This window comes from Thamnophis elegans, chromosome 2 (genome assembly GCF_009769535.1).
Source record: "Thamnophis elegans isolate rThaEle1 chromosome 2, rThaEle1.pri, whole genome shotgun sequence".
NCBI lineage: Eukaryota > Metazoa > Chordata > Lepidosauria > Squamata > Colubridae > Thamnophis > Thamnophis elegans.
The window spans coordinates 54,760,465-54,785,473 of NC_045542.1; the positions used below are offsets into that span (position 1 = coordinate 54,760,465).

Here is a 25,009-nt window from a genome sequence, read left to right on the forward strand (position 1 = left end):
CTGCAGGAGACAAGCAGAGCATCACATTCCCTAGCCATTTCCATGTTTCTTACTGATTTCTCATAAGAAAAGAATAGAAATCAAAAGCTACATTCAATTAATGTATACATTATTTTGTTCCCTTGGATACAAACCAAAACACTTCTGGGGATCTGGGCTCATACATTATCCTGTTTTTGAGCTGTAGGCTTTTGCAACTTAGTGATTGATCTCAGGGGTGGGATTTAAAATTTTTAGCTACTGGTTCTCTGCCCCGTTACTGGGTGGACATGGCCTACTCAGCCTCCTGCACCATGGCTCCAGAGGATTTTCTCAAGCCTCTGGGAGGGTGAAAAGTGCCTCCCCTGAGCTCTGGAAACAGGTCCATTTCCGGACCTCTGAGAGACCCGTTTTTCACCCTCCCAGAGCCTCTGCACAAGCCCTGCATTTAGCTGGCATCCAAAACGGGCCGAGTAGAGACTCGTGGGAGGGGTGGAGCGGGGTGGGTAAGGCGGGGCCAGCAAGTCCTTTCAACTACCAGTTCCGCAAACCAGATGCAAAATTAGCATCCAGTTCGCCCAAACCAATCCGAACTGGCTAAATCCCACCCCTGATTGATATTCTAGGTTTCTGTATCCAAATTGCCCATATGGTATTTCTGGCCAGCGTTGTCAGAATTATTCATTTGAATCCCTTTTAATACAGCCTTAAAACTCTTGGTATTTTGCTCAGGCTTCTAATATGGACTGCACATGCCCATGAATGGAGTCATCCTTTTTCTTTCATAGGAGCACTGTGAACCAGAGAAGCGAACTGTGGAATTGATTCCACTTGCCAAATGTGCATTGACTACCGGATACAACTATTTATGCCCCTTACAACTGAGTGTAAGTACCAATGCTGTAATTCTTTAGGCTAAAGAGCTCCTGCTACCTGGTGTAAGAAGTGGCACTGGTCACTGCATCAATCTCCTGACTCTTCAGTTGTTTCAACCGTTGTAATTGCTCTTCATGATCCTTGCGCATTTCCAGGATGGACATACTGCAAGAGTCAAAAGGGCCATAAACAAACAAACAAACACTGCTTTTCAATTTATTTCAGTGTATACATAAAACTTGGCTAAATACCATGTAGAGATTCAGATTCAGATTTGTCAAACAAAACAAGCTTACATGTTTGACTTATGCTTCTGTAAAGCAATAGCAATAATAATAGCAATAACAGTAGACTTATATACCGCTTCATAGGGCTTTCAGCCCTCTCTAAGCGGTTTACAGAGTCAGCATATTGCCCCCAACAACAATCTGGGTCCTCATTTTACCCACCTCGGAAGGATGGAAGGCTGAGTCAACCCTGAGCCGGTGAGATTTGAACCGCTGAACTGCTGATCTAGCAGTCAGCCTGCAGTGCTGCATTTAACCACCGCGCCACCTTGGCTCAGCACACCATAACCGTCAGTTCAAAGCCTAAGAAAATGTCTTTCATCATCGCCCCCATAATGTTACCGCTGAAGCTCCTGTAGGCGATCAATTTCCTTGGCCTTTTCCTCCTCTAGCTCAGTCAGTCGACGCTGATGCTGGGCTAATATCTCCGATTTCGCCTGCTCTGCGCTCTGACAGCGAGAAAGGTATTGGCCAACCAACTCCTGATTTTCTTGTCGGAGACGATCCTCACGCTGACGATACGAGTCCTCAATCACCTTCACACGGTTCCTAGCTCCCCAGTTGGCAGTGTTAGGGAGAGGGAAAGAATGCAACATATTTTTGTGCAGCCGGGGATATTTTCTAATGATCAAGTCTACATTTAAAAGGAGCTGGCATGATTTTGGAGCTGGTTCCATGTTTGAAAACTGTGCTCCTCATGTCAGTTTACACCGGAGGTGGTATTCAGTTTTATAAACTTTCATGTTAGGTTTTCCACTTGCTCCAAAATATTTATGCTTTGTTTGGAAACGACAATGAATTACAGTGAAAAGATATAATTAAAGCATTTCAATAAAGAGCCCTGGTCTTAGGAAATAAGACCCAGACAGAATTCCCTAAAATATCCCTGAGAATTTGAAAGCAGGAATCTAAATCAATATAACCTTAGCTCTGAGTAAGATAATACTAAAATTGGGAGTATTTGATAAATATGCATTCTTACTAGAATACAATCTCAACCTCAATCTCAAGGATGGGACCTCTTCTAAATAATAAAAAAAAATCTATCTCAATTCTAAATTATGAGAAGATTGTACAAAAATAGCTTTTGTAACAACAGCCCACAAACCCCTGCATGTTACCTCGAAAATAAGACAGGGTCTTATTTTCTTTTGACCCCCGAAATAAGCACTTTGCCGTATTTTTGGGAGGTCTTATTATTTTTGAGGTATAGGGGTTGGCAAGCATGGTCACCTGATGGCTGCTGCTGTGTTGCAATATTTTCAGGGAGGGCTTATTTTTGGAGGAGGGCTTATTTCAGTGCATGCACTGAATCAGAAGCCCGGTTGGGTTTATTATCCGGGGAGGTCTTATTTTCAGGGAAACGGTAGAAACCGCAAGAGTTCCTGCTTATGGGGCTTCCAGTGGTGAGGGGATTAGTATTTATATTTAAGCATTGCCTTCCAGTTCTCCGTGTGGTTCCCACTCCATAATTTTTTCCCTTTGTATATGTAGTACTATAGATACTTAAATAACCTTGAATAACCTCAAGTGGCTTCCCCCATTTCTACCTGTGTGCATTCTCAATAAGTTCCAAATCCTCTTGGTGACGTCGTTGCAGACTTTCCAGCAAGAGTTTCTGCTGGTTCTTCTCCAGTTCAAGTCGCCTTACCTGAAATGATTTTTAATAATTATTTTTAAAGCATGTTTAGGAAGGGAGGGTGGGAGGGAGAGAGGGAAGGAAGGAAAAAGGAAGGAGAGGGAGAAGATCACAATATAAAATAAACATCTCTAATATAACACACTGTATTTTTTCAGAGTATAAGACGCACCATGATTTTGAAGAAGTAATTTTTTTAAAAAAAGGGTTTACACTCTGCAGGTCTACTAAACCTTCTGCACGCCTTGTTTTTTTGCAAAAAAGAAAAAGGGCATGTAGAGGCTTTGGGAGGCTTGTAGAGTGCTCCTGGGGGCTGGGGGGGGGGGGGGAGGAAAGCAAGCAAAAATGGCTCAAGTTTTGCTAGTTTTTGATCTCCCCAGCCCCCAGGAGCACTTTGCAAACCTCCCAAAGCCTCTGCACATTCATTTTTGCAAAGGGGGCGGGGTTTCGGTAGGCCAAAAGTGCTGTATTCAGTGTATAAGACATATCCAGATTTTCACCTTCTTTTTGGGGGGGGGAAGGTGTGTCTTATACTCTGAAAATTATGGTAATCTTGAAAAGAACAGTGAAAAGAAGAGGCGGCAAAACCTGCCCCCTACCTAATCATTCTGAGGGAGGCAAGTAAAATCTCTTCTTGCAGAGAATTGTGAGATAGGTAGATGTGTAGATACTTGAAAAGAGAATAAGTATATAGTTGTGACCATGCATAGCATTATGGTTATGGAGACGTATGTGAGAATGGACATCTGGTTGTAGGAACAATTACAAGAATGTGCTATGTGTACATGAAAGTCCCTGACCTTGCTCTCTATTACTCTAACTATTGGACCAGCTTCTCAATTGTAAGAGTAGCCCTTTTTCAAATAAAATAAAATAAAAATAAAATTCTTGCAAGTCTTTGATATATAAACCAGTGCTTTTGTATTAAAAGAAGACTTCTACCTAACTTTTTATTTCTAAGAAGATCCATTTCTATCTAAATCATATGAAGAAAGATGCAGAAATTGGTTATGTTTACTTAAAAGAAGGACCAGGGGAGACATGATAGCAGCGTTCCAATATCGGAGGGGCTGTCACAAAGAAGAGGGAGTCAAACTATTCTCCAAGGCACCAGAGGGCAAGACAAGAAACAATGGATGGAAATTAATCAAGGAGAGAACCAGCTTAGAACTAAGGATTTTCCGATAGTGAGAACAATTAACCAGTGGAACAACTTGACTCCAGAAGTTGTGGGGTGCTCCAACACTGGAGGATTTTAAAAATAGATTTGACAACCATTAGTCTGAAATGGTATGGGGTTTCCTGCTTGAGTAGGGGGTTGGACTAGAAGACCTCCAAGGTCCCTTCCAATGCTGATATTCTGTTATTTGCACAATGCCCTTACCTGAACCTCAAGCTCAGTGAGGCGAGTCTGGGCGCTCAAAATCTCGGCCTGATAGGTTCCCAGGGTTTCTCGGAACTGCACCTGCACTCCTGCCATTCTTTTTTCATAGTCAGCATCATTAGATGAGTTCAGGAGATGGGGTTCCAAGATCAGAGCCTAAGAAGGAACGAAAAATGTCATAGCTTTAAGTATCCAGCATACTTTTAAAAAGATATACATCCTTCTCTATTCCACTTTATCGATTATCAATTTCATAAAGGTTTCTGGAAAACCAGAAAACCTGTGCAAAGTTTTGTACTCATTTCACTAGTTTTAATAAAGGGAAGTTGGGTGTGGAGTCTTTCCCAAGTATCAAGAGCTATGAAACCATTTTATAAGCAATATAAATAAGTGCTTCAAGACATAAACTGAAGCACTGTGTAGTGTGTTTTTCTTTCTGCTTCTCTAAGTTTCACAAGCAAAAAAGTGAACATGTCTGCAGCTCCTTAAAACCTAGTGCGCCTTTCTCCACACCTGAGCTATACCTACGAAGGACAGATGTGTAAGCCTGGGAAAAGATGGAGATGCTGGCTTGATGTGAGTGCCTGCCATTCCAAAGCACCTTTCTCCCTGCAAATCCACAGAGCCATAAAACTAGTCAAGGAGTGAATTATACAAGAAAAAAGAAAACAGGAATTCCTTTTCCTGGATGTTTACTTAACCACAATAGGTACAGCTGGGTGAAAAAGTCCTGCACGCTTTATGGTTTATGGCATTTTTTGGATAGGCCATTGATTTTATGATATTTTATGCTAACTGCTATGCAAATATTGTTATATTTAAATAAATACTGGTGGTTTTTAAGTGAAAAGTATAAGCTTTTTGCAATTTGGTGCTGTTTGGATGGGGATTGTGAATTTTCTTGCATGCTTACAATGCATGTTTACAATGACTATGAAAACAGATTACTGATGCATACCCAGTGACATACGTGTTGCAATTACTAAGGCCGATGCTAGTGTTTTGTTAATATTTTTATTGTTTGCAGCCCTGAAAAGGACCGTTTAGGTAACCAAACCAAACCAAACCAAACATGGTTACTGATATGAAATTGGCCAGCCCTTATTGCTTATCACCAGGTGGCATCGCTTCGGCATAGACTGTATAAGCCTTTGCACGTGATCTTTGGTGACAATGTGGTGCCAGGCTGCAATAATGGATTCAATCAGCTCCTGCTTGGTCTTCAGATGCTTCTTGCTTATTTCATAACTAATCTTGGCCCACAAGTTCTCAATTGGGTTCAAATCCGGGCTCTGAGCTGGCCAATCCAGGAGTCGAACATGACAAGGAGCGTTGTCATCCTGGAAGTAAAAATCCTTCCCTACAAGTTGCTGAGCTGAAGGAAGCATGGTCTTTTCCAGGACTTCAACATACTGCTTGGAATTCATGATTCCCTGCACGATTTGTATCGACCAATACCAGAAGCAGCGATACAACCCCAGATCATCACATGCAACAGATGCTTCACAGTTAGATTCAGGCAGTACGGCCTAAATTCTTCTGGCATACTTATTGCACTGATTCCCAGTCAAGTAGAAATTGCTCTCATCACTGAAGATGACCTTGGCCCACTATTCGTTGGTCCACTTGGCATACTTCTTGGCCCACGCACGTCAACGAGAGCGGTGAGCGTCTGTGATCAAAAGTTTATTTTGATCCCTGCAGCCTTTGAGCCCTCTGGCAAGCAGTCTGCGATGCACTGTGGTTGTGCACACTTGTATATCACATGTTTCACCCCAAATTCTTGTAATCTGAGGTGAGGTGAGCTTCCTGTCAGCCATCAAAATGCGTTGCAGAGCCCGATCTTGCCGTTTTGTTGACTTTTTTGGTCTTCCAGAGCGGAGCCTGTCATCAACTGAACCAGTTATTTAGTATTTTTCAACCACTCTGCTCATTGTGGTGTGATGGCATTTCACTCTCTTGGCTATTTCTGTACAGGAGTAACCCTCTTCATGAAGCACAATGATGTGATGCCACTGCTCAGTACTGGTGAAAGCAAAGGCCTTCACCCTTGCCCGCAGCCAGAGCTAAATTAAATTTCTCTATGCTTTTCATGCCTATTTATAGTCAGAGTATGACAACATTGATTGGCTCATAGATTTAGCCTCTGTGTATTTTGATTGGTCAGTCAAAGCTCACTGCTGATTGGCTACTTTCGATACTAACATTCTCAAAAATTCAAGTTGTGTTTGTTTTAGCACATAAACTCACTCAAAATCTTAAAAAGAGTTTGGTTATATTAATAAAAATTATGCATCTCAATCCGACTACAGAAATTTTCATCAAAGTACTAATTTTGCGTGGTTTCTATGAGTGAAAAGTTGATTAAACATGTAAATACAGCTTAAAACTGTAAGCGTGCAGGACTTTTTCACACAGCTGTAGGTTATTATTTGAAATTATTTAAATCAGAATGCTATAGCACAGTGGCTAACCTTTTATGTCACTGCATGCAGACCTGTATGCTGTAAATGGCACACAAAACCATCCTGCCTGGAATCCACGTCCTTGCTGGTCTTTGCGCGTGCGGAAGCGCCAAAACCCAGAAGAGCAGTGTTCCATCAGGCATGCGCATGCTGACACACAAAGTTCCAGTTTCTGGTGCATATGCGTGCCTGACAAACAGCTAGCCGTTGCACATGTGTGCACCAGAAACCCAGAAGTTCGAATGCTGACATGTGAATGCATGATGGAATGCTGCTGTTCCGGGTTTCGGTGCTCCCATGTATGCGAAGACTGGCTGGCTGGCACTCATGTGGGCACGGGAACGCAGAAGAAGAGCCAGTGAGGCCACACATCCCGTGTAGGATGGCCCTGCGTGCCACTTTTGGCACACGTTTCATAGGTTCGCCAATTCAGCTATAGAAGTTCCCTCTGGGCTAGGAAAAAAACAGAGAGCATTTATTTATATGAATATATGCTTCAACTGATTCTTGTAAGTGGAAGGGAAAGAAACCCATCTATATTATTATTTGGCCTTTTTATGTAGCTACTCCAGAACTCAAGGCACTCTGATCATTGGACAGTGCAATCTTCTGGACAAATGTTTCTTAACATAGGCAAAAAAAGGAATAAATTCACAAGGTCCAGGAAGCACAAAGACCAGGATGCTACAGATAACCTGAAGAGATATACTAATTTATCATTCCTGCTGATATTCATTATTTCAAATGAGTGCTTTACTCCACACCTACCTGGGAATTAACAGGAACCTTAGCAATTTCTTGATGTCCTTGCCGAAAAGTTGCAGATGCTGAAATCCAAGCCACAAAAAAAATCAGATGTAGTAAGCAATTTAGGTTTCCCATTTCAGAGAAACTGAACTACAGAGAGAAAATATTGCTATTAAGGGTACATAATGCCCACTGTTATTTCTCAGATTTAAGAACTAAGATACTTGTGGACTTCATGCTGTTTCCTGCAATTCCTGCATAGCAATCATTGTGTCTGGTATCCTGCAATTAACTTGCATTTTTGGATTAACATCTAGAAGAGAGGCTGCTTAGACAAGCTAGCTCTTCCTGTTTACTCTTGCAAAGTTGTAAGATAATAGGGAAGAAAGGTGAATTTTTTTTTAAAATATATTTTATTCATTTTCACATTCCATTTTACAATCACTTATATACAGGGTATTTGCTATAAGAAAAAAAAATAAAAAAAAATAAAAAAAATATAATATAAAAAAAAATAAAAAAGAAAACACAACTCATCATTCACAACCCCACCTGACACTTCCATCCTCCATACACCCCATCTACCCCCTCCAACTTTCCTTTCCTCCCTCTAACGCTCCCCTCCTACTTCCCTTTCCCCTCAAACCTTCCTTCTCCCCTTACTCCCAACACGCCCTCCTTACATTCCCCTTACTCCTTCCTTACTCCTCCCTCCTCTTTCCCTCTACCTCCCTCCTTGGTGTATTCCTTTATTCAAGTGTTGTTTATTATAATCTAATAAAAAGTAAAATAAACCAAGGAAAAAAAAATTTAAAGAAAGAAAAGAGAAAAAAAAAGGAAAAAAAAAAGAACAACCGTATATAAGTGCATTCTTGTTCTTATTGAGACTATGTTAACACCCACCCACCCACCCCCCATAAATCCCCATCCCTACTCCTCCCGACTTCCCAGGGCCCACACCTGGCACTGCCTTCTATCTAAAGTATCTTATGTTCGTATGGATTAAAAATAAAAGCAATATATTAATGGAAAAAAAAAAAACCAAAAAAGGAAAAAAAAAAACACATAGAAACTCATTGTGTTAAGCTCAGCCCCCCATCTTTATATATGCTTAAATAGTGTAAGTCATTCTATCTATATTTTATTCTCGTCTCTTGCTTCTTTGTTATTTACCCCGACCTCCTGTAGACTCTCCCATTCCTCTTCCTTAACCTTGTATTCAGATAAACATTTATCCAAATTTGTATAGACATCAATATACAATCTAACTCAAAAATAATCCCTTCTAGTAAAATTTAAGCAGCGTGGATCATTCCACATATTCAAATATTACTTTATAGAAGAATAATCAAACTTTCCCTTTCTTAACCTTAATTTCAAACAATAATTCAAAATAATCTGACCAAACTTTCCCTTCTTAGTAAAGTTTAATAGCAGTAGACTTATATACCGCTTCATAGGCCTTACAGGCCTCTCTAAGCGGTTTACAGAGAGTCAGCATATTGCCCCCAACAATCTGGGTCCTCATTTTACCCACCTCGGAAGGATGGAAGGCTGAGTCAACCCTGAGCCGGTGAGATTTGAACCGCTGACCTGCTGATCTAGCAGTAGCCTGCAGTGCTGCATTTAACCACTGCGCCACCTTGGCTCCTTAAGCAGCGTGGATCAAGTATTACTTTACACAAAAATCAGTTTGCATTCTATCTTGAAATGATCCCGACCAGCTTTCCCTTCTAATAGGATTTAAACAACGTAAATCATTCCGCATGCATTTTGCCCTCATCCCTTGCTTCTCTGATATTTACCACTATCAAATTTATGCAGACATTAGTTTAAAATTTAGCTCAAAATAATTTCACCAAGCTTTCCCTTCTAATAAAAATTAAATAGCATAGATCATTCCACATATTCAAATAATACTTTCAACAAGAATCAGTTTACCTTCCGTTTTAAAATTATGTCATCCAGCTTTCCCTTCTAACAGAATTTAAACAACATAAATCATTCTGCATTCATTTTCGGAAGCCAAGGTGAATTGAAGGTAGCTCTATTAAAAGTGGAGCCAATAGAGCAGCTCTTTGTAATTCCTCCCTGGATAAGGAAAAGATTTGAGATCGCCCACAAGTGCTCCAGATAGTTAGACCTTGCAAGGAGACTGCAAGACTACTCTGAGACAGTTTTAGAGCTCTGGGAGCCGAGGGAATTCAGCCATCAAAAAGACACTGGATTCGCATACTAGTTTTCTAATCACCTTTGGAAATCGCTTTTCAGCTATTAGAAATCTTTGGAACATCAAGTCTGTGAACACTGGGGGAATCTCCTTTAATCCTTAGCAAAACAAGTTTTAAGTACAAGTCTAGGACTGATTTTTTAAAAAAACAAATAGCAAAAGGTTGAATAGAACGTTGTTTTGGGGAAGTTACAAATAGATTAAAAGTCCAGATGGATTTGATTTTGGACTTAATCATAAAAATCCTTCCCATGGGAAAATACTTTTGTTTTGAATTCTTTAAAAAAAACAACCCTAGGGTAAGACACTAGATGGAACTAAAGGATTTCAATTAAAAGGAAAAGAATGCTTAGTTTGAACTTACCAATACAGAATGAAGTAAAATATCTTAACATTGGATATAATGGATATTTTTGAACAATGGATCCAGAAGTTAATTTTAAGCGTATCTGCCTCTATAAGTAGACTATGTTTAAAAGAAAGACTACAGTTGTTAAGTTAGTAACACGGTTGTTAAGTATATCTGGCCTCCTCATTGACTTTGCTTGTTAGAGGGTCACAAAAGTGATCCCATGATCTCAGAACACTGCAACCATCATAAATAAATGCCAGCTGGCCAAGCATCCAAATTTTGATTATGTGAACAGGGGTTGCTGCAGAGGTGGGTTGCTCCCGATTCAGCCTGGTTTGGGTGAAGCGGTAGTAGTGGCGGCGGGAGGCTCTGCCCACCCGCCCGGACACTTCTGCGCATGTGCAGAAGTGTCGCGCACAGGTGAACTGGTAGTAAACCGGTTAGGAACCCACCACTGGGCTGCTGCAATGGTTGCAAGTGTGAAAAACGGTGATAAGTCACTTTTTTCACTGCTACTGTAACTTTGAAGTCACTTGATGAAAGTTGAGGACTGCATTTGATCAAGATTAAAATAGATATCCTGCTAGTCCTTGATGGACTTCTGTGGACATCATCAGGACTAAAATGACAAGGCTTTAAAGATTTGATTATAGCTAAGAGATGGGATATGGGAAGAAGAGATCATTTATTTATTTTCTTTACTATAGTTTTATTTTTTTTTCTACTTTTCCTTGTGCTTTTTCTTTTTCTACACCTTCTATTTTTTCCCCTTTTATTCTTTTATTTTTGGGGGTATGTATTTGTTTTTTAATCATTTGTTTTTTAATTATATAATTATAATTATAATATTTTAAAAATAAAATTATTATGAAAAGTTGTGAGACAACAAACTTCCTGCTCTAACCTCCATTTTGGTATTTCCCTCTTTTGTCTTAGCTAGGTGCTCCAGGCAAAATAGACACTTAACCCTCGTGAATATGTAAGCTGTCCTTGCTGAGCAATTTAGGGAGAGGCAGAAGTTGAAGGGCTAGAAGTCTTGCTGAGTAAAGTAAACACTTTCTGAATTAATTCCATGGAATTTCCTCCTAACTGCTTTGGCTCACCACTGGAGCTATAGAAGAAATTTCTCTGATGCTGTAAACTAGGGGTATCAAACGTGACGTATCATGATTTTCCCCCTTCGCTAAAACGGGGCTGGGCGTGACCAGCCCGTGACACATGGTCTGTGAGCTGCAGTTTGACACCCTTACTGTAAACATATGGGTCACGTTAATAAACATTTAAAATTTATAGGCATCCTGGCATCTTTTCCTGTGTACACTGTACACTCTCTTCAATATTCAATCTACAAGTTCTAAATTAGCTGGTATGGAATGGAGAAGAGAACTTAACAGAGAAGTAACAGATGGAAGGAACTAAAAATTACTGTTCTCTTATATTGCAGAGCAGCGGGGTGGACAATCAATATACCAATCATGAACCCTTTCATTTCGTAATTGTGGACCAACTAAGATTGAGCAACCTATGTGGCAGCAAATCAACAATAAAAGCTATTTTTTTGGTAAAACCATGCTCTCAAATAAGAGATGCATCAATCCTCCAATGTGCTTAACACATCTATTTTGCTTAAATGCTACACAACAGGTAGCTCTTGACTCACAGCCACAAGTAAGCCCAAAATTTCTGTTGAGACATTTGTTAAGTGATTTTTGCCCAATTCTACAACTTTTCTTGCCACAGTTGTTAAATGAATCATTACAGTTGATAAGTTAGCAACCCAGCTGTTAAGTGAATCTGGCTTCCCCATTGACTTTGCTTGTCAGTAAGTCACAAAAGGGGATCACATGACCTTGGGGCTCAATAACGGTCATACATATGAACCAGTTGCCGAGCTTCTAAATTTTGATCACATGATGCTGCAAAGATCGTGATGCTGAAAACCCCAAAAGGTGCTTTTTTTCAGTGCTGTTGTAACTTTGAATGGTCACTAAAGGAACTGTTTTAAGTTCAGGACTAACTGTAGATCAATACATTTTAAAGAAACTGTAAAATTTGCCCTAATCCCTTCAGCAACATCACTGGATCAGAGCTCCACTTCCTATGGCTCCCAAAAGGCCTAGAGTGTGACTCTTGGCAGTATTAAAAACTCCTCCTTGTCTGTTATCCTGAACTAAGAATGTCTTCCAAAGTCTTTCTAAAAGTAGGAAGAAATGAAGATTACTGGAAAGGCCAGATGAAGTGCTACAGTGACACACCCTGAATGACGAAGTTGTAGGAGAATGGCAGGAATAGGTCTAAGGTAGATCTAAAGCAGAGATATGTCTTTGATCCAGGAGCCATTATATTATATGAGGCTCTGGTCTAATAAGTGGAAATGGGGGATTAAAAATATGATTTAACTACAAATGTAATCTAGTTCCCCCGTGTTTCATCATGTTTCACTTAAATGTACAACTTGTTAGCAACTTTTAGAGAGAATTTGGGGACTAATCTTAAGAAGCTATGAGGTGGGGGAGTGGAATAGATTATGCACTTCTTGCCCAAAGGAAACCGATTAGTAACAAAGAAAGAAATGAAGATAAAATCAGGATGTTTGCATCTCATTCTGTAACAGAATCTAACAGTACTCATCCTGTGTTACTTTGGGCAGCCCAAGCTTGAAATGTTCTGCCATAGTTCCCCCTCCCGCCTCAATGAAAATTAAGCAGCTTGCCTTGAAAACAAGCCTGTAGAACAGACCAACTGATAACATTATTAGATGCCTCGTCTATCAATGATAACTCTGCTATAATGTGAATGTACATTTCTTGGATAGTCCGGCTGGAGCTTGACTCTTACCTCTTGAAGTTGTATCTCCAAAGGGAGTCCCTTTCCTGGAATCAGATGGAAAAGTAGGGGCACTTTGTTCCTGAGACCTTTCCCAAGGAATGAAAGACCTGTAGGAAGCAGAGGAGGGTAAGGTCAAATGAGAGAGGAATCAAATGCAGTTTCTCATTTTGGGAATACGGGCTGTGAAAATAATCCTTTGAAGACAATGAAAATAAGGTAGTCGGCAAAAGGTGGAGTTCCCTAAGATTTTGGTGCCAGAGTTAACTGCCTTTTGGATAGAGGGAAAAGTATCCAGTGGTGGGATTCAGCCAGTTTGCACCACTTCGGGAGAGCACTTTGGTGAACTGGTTGTTGGAAGAAATCATTAGGGCAGAAAACTGGTTGTTACATTATTTGAATCCCACCACTGAAAGTATCCCGACCTTATCCTTCCATCATCAATGCTCCAATAAAGGTGATGGCTAAATAATGACTCTTCTGCCAGATTTAGCCAAACATCTGATAAGAATCTGATCCAGCATTCTGTTTCGTCAGTTAGATCAGTATTTCTCAACCTCAGCAATTTTAAGTTGTGTGTACAGTCAGGTAGTCCTTGACTTACAACAGTTCCTTTAGTGACCATTCAAAGTTACAGCGGCACTGGGAAAAGTGACTTATGACCATTTTCACACTTATGACCGATGCAGTATCCCCATGGTCACATGATTTTCATTCAGAAGCTTGACGACTGACTCACATTTATGACGGTTGCAGTGTCCTGGAGTCATGAGGCCCTGTTTGCGACCTTCTGACAAGCAAAGTCGATGGGAAATCAGATTCACTTAACAACCGGGTTACTAATTTGATCCACTTAACAAATGTGGCAAGAAAAAACGTACAATAGGAGCAAAACTCACTTAACAAATTTCTCACTTGACATAAATGTTGGGCTCCAATGTGGCCGTACGTTGAGGATTACTATACTTTAACTCCCAGTGTTCTCTAATGTGAGGGCTCCCTTCTACCAATATGCTGCAGAATTCTGGGAGTTGAAGTCCACATATTTTCAAGTTGCTGAGGTTGAGAAACACCGAATCAGATGCTTTTGAAAAACTATCATGCAAGTTCTTACTCCAATTGTTCCAGTCTGGCAGCTTTATCTGATGTGGCAGCAGATCGATGTTGTTCTTGAGTGGAGATTACCTGTTGGCTGATAAAGAGAAAACATAAATGTGAACTCAAACTTTCATGTGTTAATTAAAGTGAAGATCTGGCTACCTTGAATTGCAGAAATCAGTCTAACACATGCGGAGAGCACCAGGATCTGCACTGAAGAAACTATTTTCTTACTCTTCCAGTATAAGCTACAAGATTTGTCATGAAGGAGGACCACACATCAAACACTGTGAGTTGCTTTTCCTTAAGTACCCACATGGAATATACAACTTGATATATTGTCAATGGAGATTCTTAGTCATCCAGGTCATTATTGTCCCAAAGGTGCTTTTTCAAGAGGCAACTGGATTTTCTTTGAAGATGTTTTGCTTCTCATCCAAGAAGCTTCTTCAGCTCTGGAGAAGACCTGAAGAAACTTCTTGTAAGAGCCAAGGTGGCGCAGTGGTTAAATGCAGCACTGCAGGCTACTGCTAGATCAGCAGGTCAGCGGTTCAAATCTCACCGGCTCAGGGTTGACTCAGCCTTCCATCCTTCCGAGGTGGGTAAAATGAGGACCCAGATTGTTGGGGGCAATATGCTGACTCTCTGTAAACCGCTTAGAGAGGCCTGAAAGGCCTATGAAGCGGTATATAAGTCTACTGCTATTGCTATTGCTATTGCTTGGATGAGAAGCAAAATTTCTTCAAAGAAAAACCCAAAACTCCAGTTGCCTCTTGAAAAAGCACCTTTGGGACAATTGATATATTGAATTTATTTGAGACCATGAAAGTAATTGACAGCTTTTGAGAGAAAATGAGATTTTTCATTTACAGAAATTGTCAAGCAGACAAATGAAAAGTCCTCTACTCTTACCTGGTGGGATGATCCCCATCGGTCTGAACATCTAAGGATCCGGATCTCTTTCTTATTTTCTCCCGTGTTTGAGATATTTTTTGAGACAATACATTATTCAGCCAGCTATCACCATCATCCTCAGCTGGTTCTTTCTTCTGAATGACTTCTTCAGTAACTTGTTTGGTTGTCAAAGGACCCTGGTTGGTGGTAGGAGGAGGAGGATGCTTAGCTTCTGAAGGAAATGGTGGCATATCCAGTGTGGTTCCTCTTGCACTGCTTTTGCTAGGTTCTTTGAGTGGGGATGATGGTAGCAAGTCACTATCTTCATCTTTCAGTCCCAGCCAGTCAGCTCCAGTCCTGCGTACAGGACTGTTAGATGCTGAAGGGGAAGGCTTTGATCTCTGTTCTGTTTTCAGGTCACTGAGGTTCTCAGAGGAAAACCTACAAGAGTTTTTGCTAAGTGAAAAGAATTTTAAAGGCAGCCTTATGGGGACCAAAATCAAAAGGTTAACTTGGCCTACTATTACCTGACAGACTGCTGCCTCGACTTCCGTCCCTGTGGAGTTGAGGCTATAGTAGGCTGGTAAGCGCCAAAGGTGAAGTCATCTCCCAGAGCATCTTCCTTATCTGTACAATGGCATTAGGATGGATGGATAGATGGATAGATGGATGGATGGATGGATAGATAGATAGACAGACAGACAGACAGAGATAGATAGAGATCTATAGATCTATCTATATCTATATATTTAAAAAACCACTTTCATGCTGTTGTTGTAAATTTTAGAGCCTCCAGACTGAAGCCCAAACATAGGTCAAAACAGAAATAAAATATAATGTGGAGATTGTAGATCCCCCACTGGGATATCAGATTTCAATTCTTAAAGAAGGAAATAAAAAGAAGAGCTTATGGATTTGGGGTAAAATGTCTCAGATTCAATTTTTGGAAGCATTTTCAGGTATGATTAGAGATCTCTAAAATATTAGAGGCCTGATTCTGATTTAAATTTTTTGCATTGAGGGCTTGGAAATCATAAATGCAAAAAGCACTACATTCAAATGAACAAGGGAATCTTAGGCTTTCCAATGATTTTAAAAGGCTAGTTCATGAGGGTAATCTTTCAGATGGAATCAGATTTTCTGCCTTGTCTAATATAGCTGGAGAACACTTAGGCTTTACATTAAGTAAAATCTACTATTAAAGACTTACAAAATAGTGCATCAATTAGGAATTTCACTCATGTCACAAGCATTATAAAGCAGCAGATTACCAGTTTTGTTCAACCTTATCCCTTATAGCAGGGGTCCCCAATCACTAGTCCATGGACACGGACATGGTCCAGTCTGTGGCATGTCAGAAACCAGTCCCGACAAACAAGCGAAACCCCATCCATGGGATGCAGGCAGCATGCGAAACCATGTTCCCTCCGGTCCCCAGAAAAACCTCTCTCCATGGAACTGGTCCCTGGTCTCAAAAAGTTGGGGGCCACTGCCTTATGGTAATTTTCTCAGTGTATTGAGAGTTCATTACTGGAAGAGACATGGCAACAAGGCCAGCCAATGAAAAGACATGGCAACTGGGTCAGCCAAAGAGGGCTGTTTGGAAACTGAAATTTGCATTTGCTGCGTGAGCAACAAGGATACAGCAGGGAGCCTGGGCGTGGCTTAGCTCAACTGTTCTGTACTAAAGCTCTGAGTCTGTGCTAAGCTCTAAACTAGTCTGCTGCTCTGAACTGAAACTTAAAGACCTCTCCTCTGCTTGTGTTTTGCTTGTATTTACTACCACGTTGGAAATTTTATGTTATATAAATGATATATGTTATATATCATGTGTTATATTACATAAAGAGAATGAACCCTGCTGAATCTGTTACCTATGTGCTTTCTGGATGTGATTGGTGCTGCCAACTCTGACAAATTTGTCGAAGTAGAAATGCATACCCAGAAAATGGATCTTTCAATGACAGCTGTGCAAGTCATAAGCCAAACTAAAACTATAATGTCCTGCCTTGGATATGGAATTGGACTAGAAGACCTCCAACATCCCTTCTAGCCCCACAATTCTATTTTTATTTCAGATCCAGAGAACAATTCATTTTAGAAGTTCTCTAGAAAACCCTCCGAAGGTTGGGAATAAAAACCAAACAAAAGGAAAAAGGACTAAACACAGAACTATTTTTCAATCTGAATCAAGGAGAAATTCTTCAATGTTCTTGATAGGGAAAATAGTTAAATATTTTCTGTACTGTATACAAGCCCCCAGTAAAACATCAAAGAAACACATGAGGTAACAAAATTTTGTTTGAACAACAAACATCCCTTCAGGTTTCTTATGCAGATAACACCACTACAAATATTTCAACAAAAAAGTAAGAGTACTGTTTGTATGATAGAGGTACCTATTATTCTTACCTGTCTGCTTCTGAAATTTCTTATCCAGCTTGAACTCTTTCGGTTCCCCTGTGCTTGGTCGCTCTAACAGTTTTTTTGCTGTTCCTAAACCCAGCAACTCATCTTGCCTTGCTCGCGCAGGATGAGATTCTTTTCTTTAATTTAAAAAAAACATTACCAAACTATATTATGAATTAAAGAAACTGAGGATGACAGAAAGAGAATGGCTCTTCTCAGGGTTTCTATGTTGTATCCCAGCTTTTACTTCATGGCTGACAAACAGCAATCTGAAAACTCATGGGTGGTTTCTGCTTAATGCTAAGAAACTAGAATACTTGATGAGAGTTTCCAGAAATCCATAAAAGTCTGCCTTGATGCCACTATACCAAGTAAGAGGTTAGATGCAATCTACAGACTACACTGAGAAATTTTATTTCCTCTTAAGTAGGACTGATCAGTGGCATTGTTTGGGATATAGGTAGTGTATGACCTTAATTGTAAGAGCCGAGGTGGCGCAGTGGTTAAATGCAGCACTGCAGGCTGACTGCTAGATCAGCAGCTCAGCGGTTCAAATCTCACCGGCTCAGGGTTAACTCAGCCTTCCATCCTTCCGAGGTGGGTAAAATGAGGACCCAGATTGTTGTTGGGGGCAATATGCTGACTCTGTAAACCGCTTAGAGAGGGCTGAAAGCCCTATGAAGCGGTATATAAAAATCTGCTATTGCTAAAAAAAAAAATTGGAACTGGCAACTCTGTCACTAAGTGAACCCATTGTTAAGCAGAACATCATCATTGCCCCAACTTAGCAACAACAGTTCTACCAGTCCCAGTGCAATTAAGCAAATCACCAGCAGTCATTGAGACATCATGTGATAACTTGCAACCTCTCGCCGGTTTCCCCATTGATGTTGCTCATCCGAAGCCAGTTGGGAAAGGCATGAATGGTGATCAGGTGACCATAGGATGCTGTGACTATCATAAATGTGTGATGGTTGCCAAAAGTCCAAATGGCAAACAAGTGACTGCAAAGATGCTTGGGATGGTTGTATGTAGAAGAACTAGTTATAAGTTACTTTTTTTCCAGCACTGTTATAACTTTGAATGGTCTCTAAACAATGGTTGTTTAGTGATATAATCAACAATTGGGATTTTTTTAAAAAAAGAGGTTAGTTAATTCTTAATTAATTGGTCCTTCTGTTATGCTACAGAGTGTACAATAAAATCAATGGTGGTAGTATGAATTGGCTCATAGTTCATCCTTCTTCATTCAGCTGACCTTCATATTAATGGAAATGCAGTTGCCAGATTTCCCAGGTTTTTAGAGAAAGATATTTTAATGTGCTCCTACTATGAAACTATTGTAATATTTTGCATATCCAATAATGCCATGATTCCTAGATATTAGTAGCTCATTTTATTTTATTATTTGTCACATTTATATGACCACCCACCTCACAAAAAGTGATTTTGGATGGCGTAAGTAGGGTTTTTACAGTGAATCATCTGAATGGTCCTTGGAACTGAGGTTACACGTGTAAGTAAAAACTGCAGCGATCTGCAGAAAATATTTGCCTGTCAGCTATTCTTTGCTTGCAGTATTCGCAGGCATGTTCGAGGACACGGGATGATGAAACAAAGTAATAACCTGCAACATTGTATTCACTTATTTGATAACACTACTTGATTTACTCAGCTATTACAACGTGAAAGTTCTCACGAACACCAATGATGTAAGGACTAACCAATTATTGTGCCTTGGAGACTTGTTAGCCAATAATGATATAACATGTAAAGTAGGTAGAGCCAAAGAAGCTGAAAACACTATAAGAATGATGTTTCATGATTAATAATTTTGCTGTTGATTCTCATGTCAATTCTGGATGCTCAATAAACTTTGGTTGATTCAGCTATCCGTGAGTGGATTACATTTTTTTCATCTCCAGCCTCGGGACCCTAAATGCTACATTTTGGCACCCTGAACAGGGACCCATACTTCGTCCAGGGAAGGACAGATGCGTCGTCAGCCTAAGGGCTTCTCAACCTATCAAGGTTTCTGTAAGTATGGGATCTTCGCTTTCTCAGGAACAAAGGAAGCATGTTAATGAGTTGGGTTATCTTCTTAAGAAGTCTGAGTTATCTGTTTCACAAAAGGCTCTTTTTCGGCTGGTCCGTGAAATTGCTTTAAATTGTCCTTTCTATCCTGTACAAGGCTCTCTGAAGTTGTCAGACTGGGAAAAAGTTGGCAAGGTTTTGCATTCTGAGCCGAGGAAAGATATAGATATTTTGCATGCTTGGCATTTGTGTCGTTATGCTATAGAAATGTTTGGTCAGAAAGAATATTCTGTTTCTTTCTTATCATCCCCTCCCTCTCAACATTCTTCTACTACTGTGATTTTTCCTCCGTTGTCTGAAAAAGAAATTTCGTCTTTTGATCTTAAATCTAAGTCTGAAATAACACCTTCTTCTGCTTCTTCTGACATTGTGTTAAAGCCTCCCCCTCCTCCTATTCCCCCTCCTCTTTCTCTTCCTCCTATTCCCCATCCTTCTGCTAATATTCTTCCAAAGTCTGCTTTTCAGAAAATGGTAGAAAGTTGTAAATAGGATGTTAATATTTCTGGAGAAGAGTTAGCGGAATTGTTGTGTGTGTGTCCGATTTAGTATCAACCAGGCCTACAACCAGGTCAGCAGATTGCTGAATGGGAAGGTTTGCCATTTCAGATTTTAAGGGAGTTAAAGAAGGCTATTTCTGATTATGGTATTACTGGAAATTTTACTAGAGGTCTTTTGGAAGGAATTGAGAGTGGTTGTTCTGTGATGCCTCAAAATTGGAGATGGATGTTTCGTGTGATTTTTACTTCTGTGCAGTGTGTTGTTTGGGAAAGTGAATTTTTGTGTTATTCTCATGCAGCTGCTTGGAATTGTTTCAAATGTGGAAAATCAGGTCATTGTCAGAAAGATTGTCGTTCAACACCATTTAGTGGTGGTTGACTACCATTGTACAGAATTTCCTAAGTGCAAAAGTGAAGTTATTAAACAGGATGTGTTTGTTTTAAATTTCCTTTAGAAGTGAAACTGGTTTCTTCTCAATATACTGGTCCTCTTCCTTCTGGTTTGGTTGGCATAATCCTACCACGTTCTTCTGCTCATAAATTGGGATGATTTGTAGTTCCTGGAGTTATTGATTCTGATTACACTGGAGTGATTCTTATGCAAATTTGGGTTAACATTCCACATTTTCTTCCTAAAGGATCTTCTGTAGCACAACTTCTTTTGCTTCCCTATAAGGTATCTAACCCAGGTACTGGAAATCGTGGTGATTCTGGATTTGGTTCAACTCTTACTTCTATAGGACTCCTGCAGTCTTTTACTTCTCATAGGCCACTTCTTAAACGTGATGTTAATTCCTTGTGGGGCATTGGTGGGTCTACAACTGCTTGGCAAAGCATTCATTCCATAGCCATCACAACTTCTGCTGGTAAGTCTGTATCTTTACATCCTTACATTTTAGGTATTCATACTAATATTTGGGGTAGGGATGTATTCAACCAATGGGGCCTTTACAATGTGGTCTTCCTAATCCTAATTTAATCCCACAGTTTTATAAACTATTAGTTGTGGATTTGAAGGATTGTTTTTTCACTATTCCTTTACAGTCACAGGATAAAGAAAAATTTGCTTTTACTGTGCCTGTTTTAAATAATAGTCAACCTACACAACAATTTCATTGGTGTGTCTTACCACAAGGTATGCTCAATTCTCCTACTATTTGTCAATATTTTGTGGATCAAGTTTTACAACTTTTTCGTGATCAATTTCCTTCTTATCTAGTTTACCATTACATGGATGATATTTTAATTGCAGGTTCAGATCTTGATGAAGAACAAGTGCTACAAACATTGACTACCATTGTAGCAGAGGGTTTTTCATAGCTCCTGAAAAAATACAACGTTCTGAACAATATTCATATTTAGGTTTTAAAGTTTTACAATCTTTTTCCATTCCTATCTTACCTGAACTTAAGGTGCAATCTTTGTATACTTTGGTTCAGTGGCAAAAACTTTTAGGTACAATCAATTGGGCTCGTCCATATTTTAAAATTTCTACAGGAGAAATGTTACCTCTTTTCTCTCTATTAAAAGGTTCCAAAAATCCTGGAGATTTAGTTTCGCTTACTGTTTTGCAAAAGAAATGTCTCCAGGTTGTTCCAAATAAACTTAAATTGGGATACGTTGATAGAATTGTTTCTATAGCTAAGAAATTATGGTTAGCAATTCTTCCTACTTCACCTTTACCTACTGGTTGTCTTTATTCTATTTTGGATGAAAAAGTGATTCATATTCATGAATGGTTGAATTTGTCCTAGAAATATTTTTCCTTATCAACAGGCTTTAGAAGAATTGATTATGAAAGCATGACGAAGATCTTTGCAATTAATAAGTCATGATCTGGATGGAATAGCTTTCACTCGTACTAAACTTGAACATGAACATTTGATGACTGTTTCTGATTCATATCAAATTGCCTTTTCACACTACCTTGGTGATATTCAATATTCTTTACCTAAAAATCCTAGAATAGTTATTACAAATACATTGAATCTTTCATTTTCTTCTATTTTTACTCGTTCTCCTCTTCCTGAAGCATTAACAATTTTCACAGATGGATCACGCACTCATGGAGTTGTGGTTTGGACGGATGGTCAACAATGGTTTTCTAAATTCACTTCCGTTCAGACATCTGCCCAACGTTCTGAGTTGGCAGCTGTTATTTTGGCTCTGAGATTATTTTCTGATCAGCCTATTAACTTGATTGTTGATACCAAATATGTTTTTCTTGCAATGCAATCTCTTCCTTATGCTTATTGTGCTGTTTCTCTTGACATTAATCTTTTGTCTTTATTTTTATATTTAAAACATGTTTTGGAAGAATGTGTCTTTCCTTTATATGTTGAGCACATTAGGAGCCATTCTCCTTTTCAAAATCCTTTGACAGAAGAAAATAAACAAGCTGAAGTCATGACTCTTTTTTCAGATCCTGTTGCTAGTCATTCATATTTTCATCAAAATGCTAAATCTTTGGCTAAACACTTTTCTGTTCCTTTTCCTATGGGAACAAAAGCTAATCAAATTTGGCAAATGGATGTCACACAATTTGCTACCTTTAAACCATACACTTATTTACATGCATCCATTGATACATATTCTCATTTTTTGTGGGTCACTGCTGCTAGACATGAGCGCATTTTTGATGCAATGTCTCATTGTCTTTCTGCTTTTTCTGTAATGGGCTGACCAATTCAATTAAAAACTGATAATGGTTCTGCGTATACTAGCAAGGACTTTAATTCTTTTTGTCAACAATGGAACATTCAATTGATACATGGAATTCCTTACAATTCTCAAGGGCAAGCTATAATTGAGTGAGCTCATCGTACATTCAAAGCTACATTAACTAAATTAGTAAAAACTGAATCAGGTCCCTTCAATTTGAGAAAAATTCAAAATTTGATCTCTACTGCTCTTTACGCATGGAATTACTTAACTTTTCTAGATTCCTTTTCAGATATTCCAGTCAAGTTTTATTTTCAGACGTCCCCAGGTTATAAGTTGATCGTGGTTATAAATTGGACATGGTTACGCTGCAGTTGAAGATTTGCAAACAAAGCAAGCTGTGTGGATTCCAGGCCGGTGTGTTCATCCTTATCATGGAAAAACAAATGAAAGATCCAAGGATGCAACGTCCTCCAATCTTGCCTTGGAATCACATTGAAGATCAACATCAATTGAAAAAATCCTTTTTTCTCATGTGTTGTTTTCTCTTTTTCTTTCCGGTTTCTACTAACTCGGAAAGAACTCTTGCTTTTCCTCTTAGTCCTAATCTTTGGATTCGTCACGCTCAATGTATGTTTTTGATTCATGGTTGTAATATAACTTTATATTATGAACCTCCTATGGCTCTTGGTCAAGTTGCTTTTATTCCTAATCTAATTAATTCTTCTACTTTCATTGTTTCGCAACTTCAACATATTTCTTCTTCTTGGTTATTTTCTACTCCTCCTCATGAATTAAATTTAGTTAGATGGAAGTATATTCGCATTAACCAATTTACTAGAGGCTTATGTTTTTGTTGTTATGCTCATCATAATTGGCTTAATCAATGGTCTGATTACCCAAAAGCTAAATGTATTTTAGATAAAGTAGAGAATTATAGTTACTCAGAAATATTGGTTATGGGGTACTATTAAAACATCACAAGTTCACAACACCATACCTGGTATGTATCCTGAAAATTTTCCTATTTTTCAAACTGTCTCTTCTAATACTGGAACAGGTGGATCAATCTGTGCTGGATGGCAATTGAAAGATCCTGCAATGTGGTTTTTCTTTGACAAATATGCAACTAATGTACATCCTCAGAACTATCAAAGTGCTGCCATTGGATATTTGTCTTTACCTGTACAAGTGGGTGTTTCTGGAAGTTTATCAACTCGAAAAAGACGTGCAGCCTTGGGATCAAAATGTTCTGATGAAGTTATTATTGATATTCAATTTTCTTCATTGTCTACTTTTGGACGTGCATTAGTTGCAGCCATAACTGGAACTATTTCTTTGGGATCATACCCAGGAATATTAGCTCAAGAAAATAGATATTCTATTTTAGGTCTCACATGCCGATTGGAGAAATCTATTAATGCTACTGCTGCAATTATTAGAGATTTGCAAAATGAAATTGAAGAACTTAATCAAGATTTAATTCAACAACGCTTTGCTATAGACCATTTGCTAGCTTGTCAAAGTGGATTTTGCAGCTTAGTTGGTCAATGTGCTTGTGCTGTGCATTTTCATTCACTTAATAAAACTATTGAAGATGAATTAGCTAATTTACAAGCTTCTATAAAAAATAATGTACATGATGAATTTTCTCCTTATGCTTGGTTAACTAAATGGTTACCTGATATTTCTTGGTTAAAACAATTGTTTTTCTTTGGTGTGAACATAATCGCATTACTTATACTTTGCTGTTGCTGTATGCAATGTGTTCCTTCATTTTTTGCCATGTTTCGCAAGTCTCCTGAACCTACTTTGAATGTGATTCAAATGCATGCTCTTGAAAAATCTCTTTTTTCGTCATTAAAGGAGTACACTAAAACTAACAATTAAAAATGTTCTACAAAACATCTTGAACAGAGACTCCTTATTTTTTCCCAATGCATGCTTTCCTTTTCTGCCTACAAGGCATTTATGGTGGTTAACAATTAAAAAAATATTTAAAGCTCATTAAACAGAGGCAAATTCTAATGAATCTAAGCCTAACCGTCTAGCTTACTCTTCACTCCTCCTGCCAGATTTCACTTCTGCCTTCGAGGTTGCACCAAGCCCCAGAGCCTCCATCAGATCATCTTCATCATCTTCAAACATTAATTCCTCTTGTTTTTGCTCAGGAGCAACAGCATGGCCATGAACTGTAGGTAGAGATGCATGGACAGGTTTCCCACAGTTTGCAGAAGCCAAAGAAGTCTCAAGCAACACAGTTCTAGGACTATATTTTACCTTTCTCATAAGGGGTCCCACTGATTTCTGGAGTAGTTTTGGTGATGGAGGAATGTGTTTTCTTCACTGGGGTTTCTTCATCATCAGACAGAAGGCCAGCCAAAGGATCATCTATATCTAGAAAAAGGACATTGTCAACTCACGAAGCATTCCTGATCTGCTCGCGAGTTGCCATAGGCAGGGGGATGGGGAATCGAACATCGCAGCAGCATTGAGGAACCTGCACTTCAGTCAAAGCAAAGCGCATTCCAGCTGGCCACGTCAAGGCCATCTCCATGGAGATCCACAGTG

The 25,009-nt window shown here is 39.2% G+C and overlaps 1 protein-coding gene and 1 long non-coding RNA gene across 4 annotated transcripts in view; one reads left to right on the forward strand and one right to left on the reverse strand.

Annotated features, from left to right (window-relative positions):
* FBF1 (Fas binding factor 1) overlaps nt 1-25,009 on the reverse strand; it is a 52,952-nt gene that overhangs the window by 10,505 nt on the left and 17,438 nt on the right. For all 3 annotated transcript variants that reach the window (XM_032210433.1, XM_032210431.1, XM_032210434.1), the window contains exons 10-21: nt 24,719-24,835; nt 24,495-24,630; nt 17,190-17,323; nt 15,305-15,404; nt 14,796-15,218; nt 13,900-13,977; nt 12,798-12,895; nt 7,399-7,457; nt 4,166-4,321; nt 2,693-2,793; nt 1,485-1,691; nt 913-1,020 (exon numbers count right to left, since the gene is read on the reverse strand). In XM_032210433.1, the coding sequence (XP_032066324.1) occupies nt 913-1,020; nt 1,485-1,691; nt 2,693-2,793; nt 4,166-4,321; nt 7,399-7,457; nt 12,798-12,895; nt 13,900-13,977; nt 14,796-15,218; nt 15,305-15,404; nt 17,190-17,323; nt 24,495-24,630; nt 24,719-24,835 (1,717 nt within the window). The remainder of the gene's footprint in view (nt 1-912; nt 1,021-1,484; nt 1,692-2,692; nt 2,794-4,165; nt 4,322-7,398; nt 7,458-12,797; nt 12,896-13,899; nt 13,978-14,795; nt 15,219-15,304; nt 15,405-17,189; nt 17,324-24,494; nt 24,631-24,718; nt 24,836-25,009) is intronic.
* Nucleotides 10-24,345, forward strand: LOC116503805. Its single transcript, XR_004254744.1, has 3 exons — nt 10-866; nt 14,058-14,172; nt 19,112-24,345. It is a non-coding gene; the product is annotated as an uncharacterized LOC116503805 (long non-coding RNA).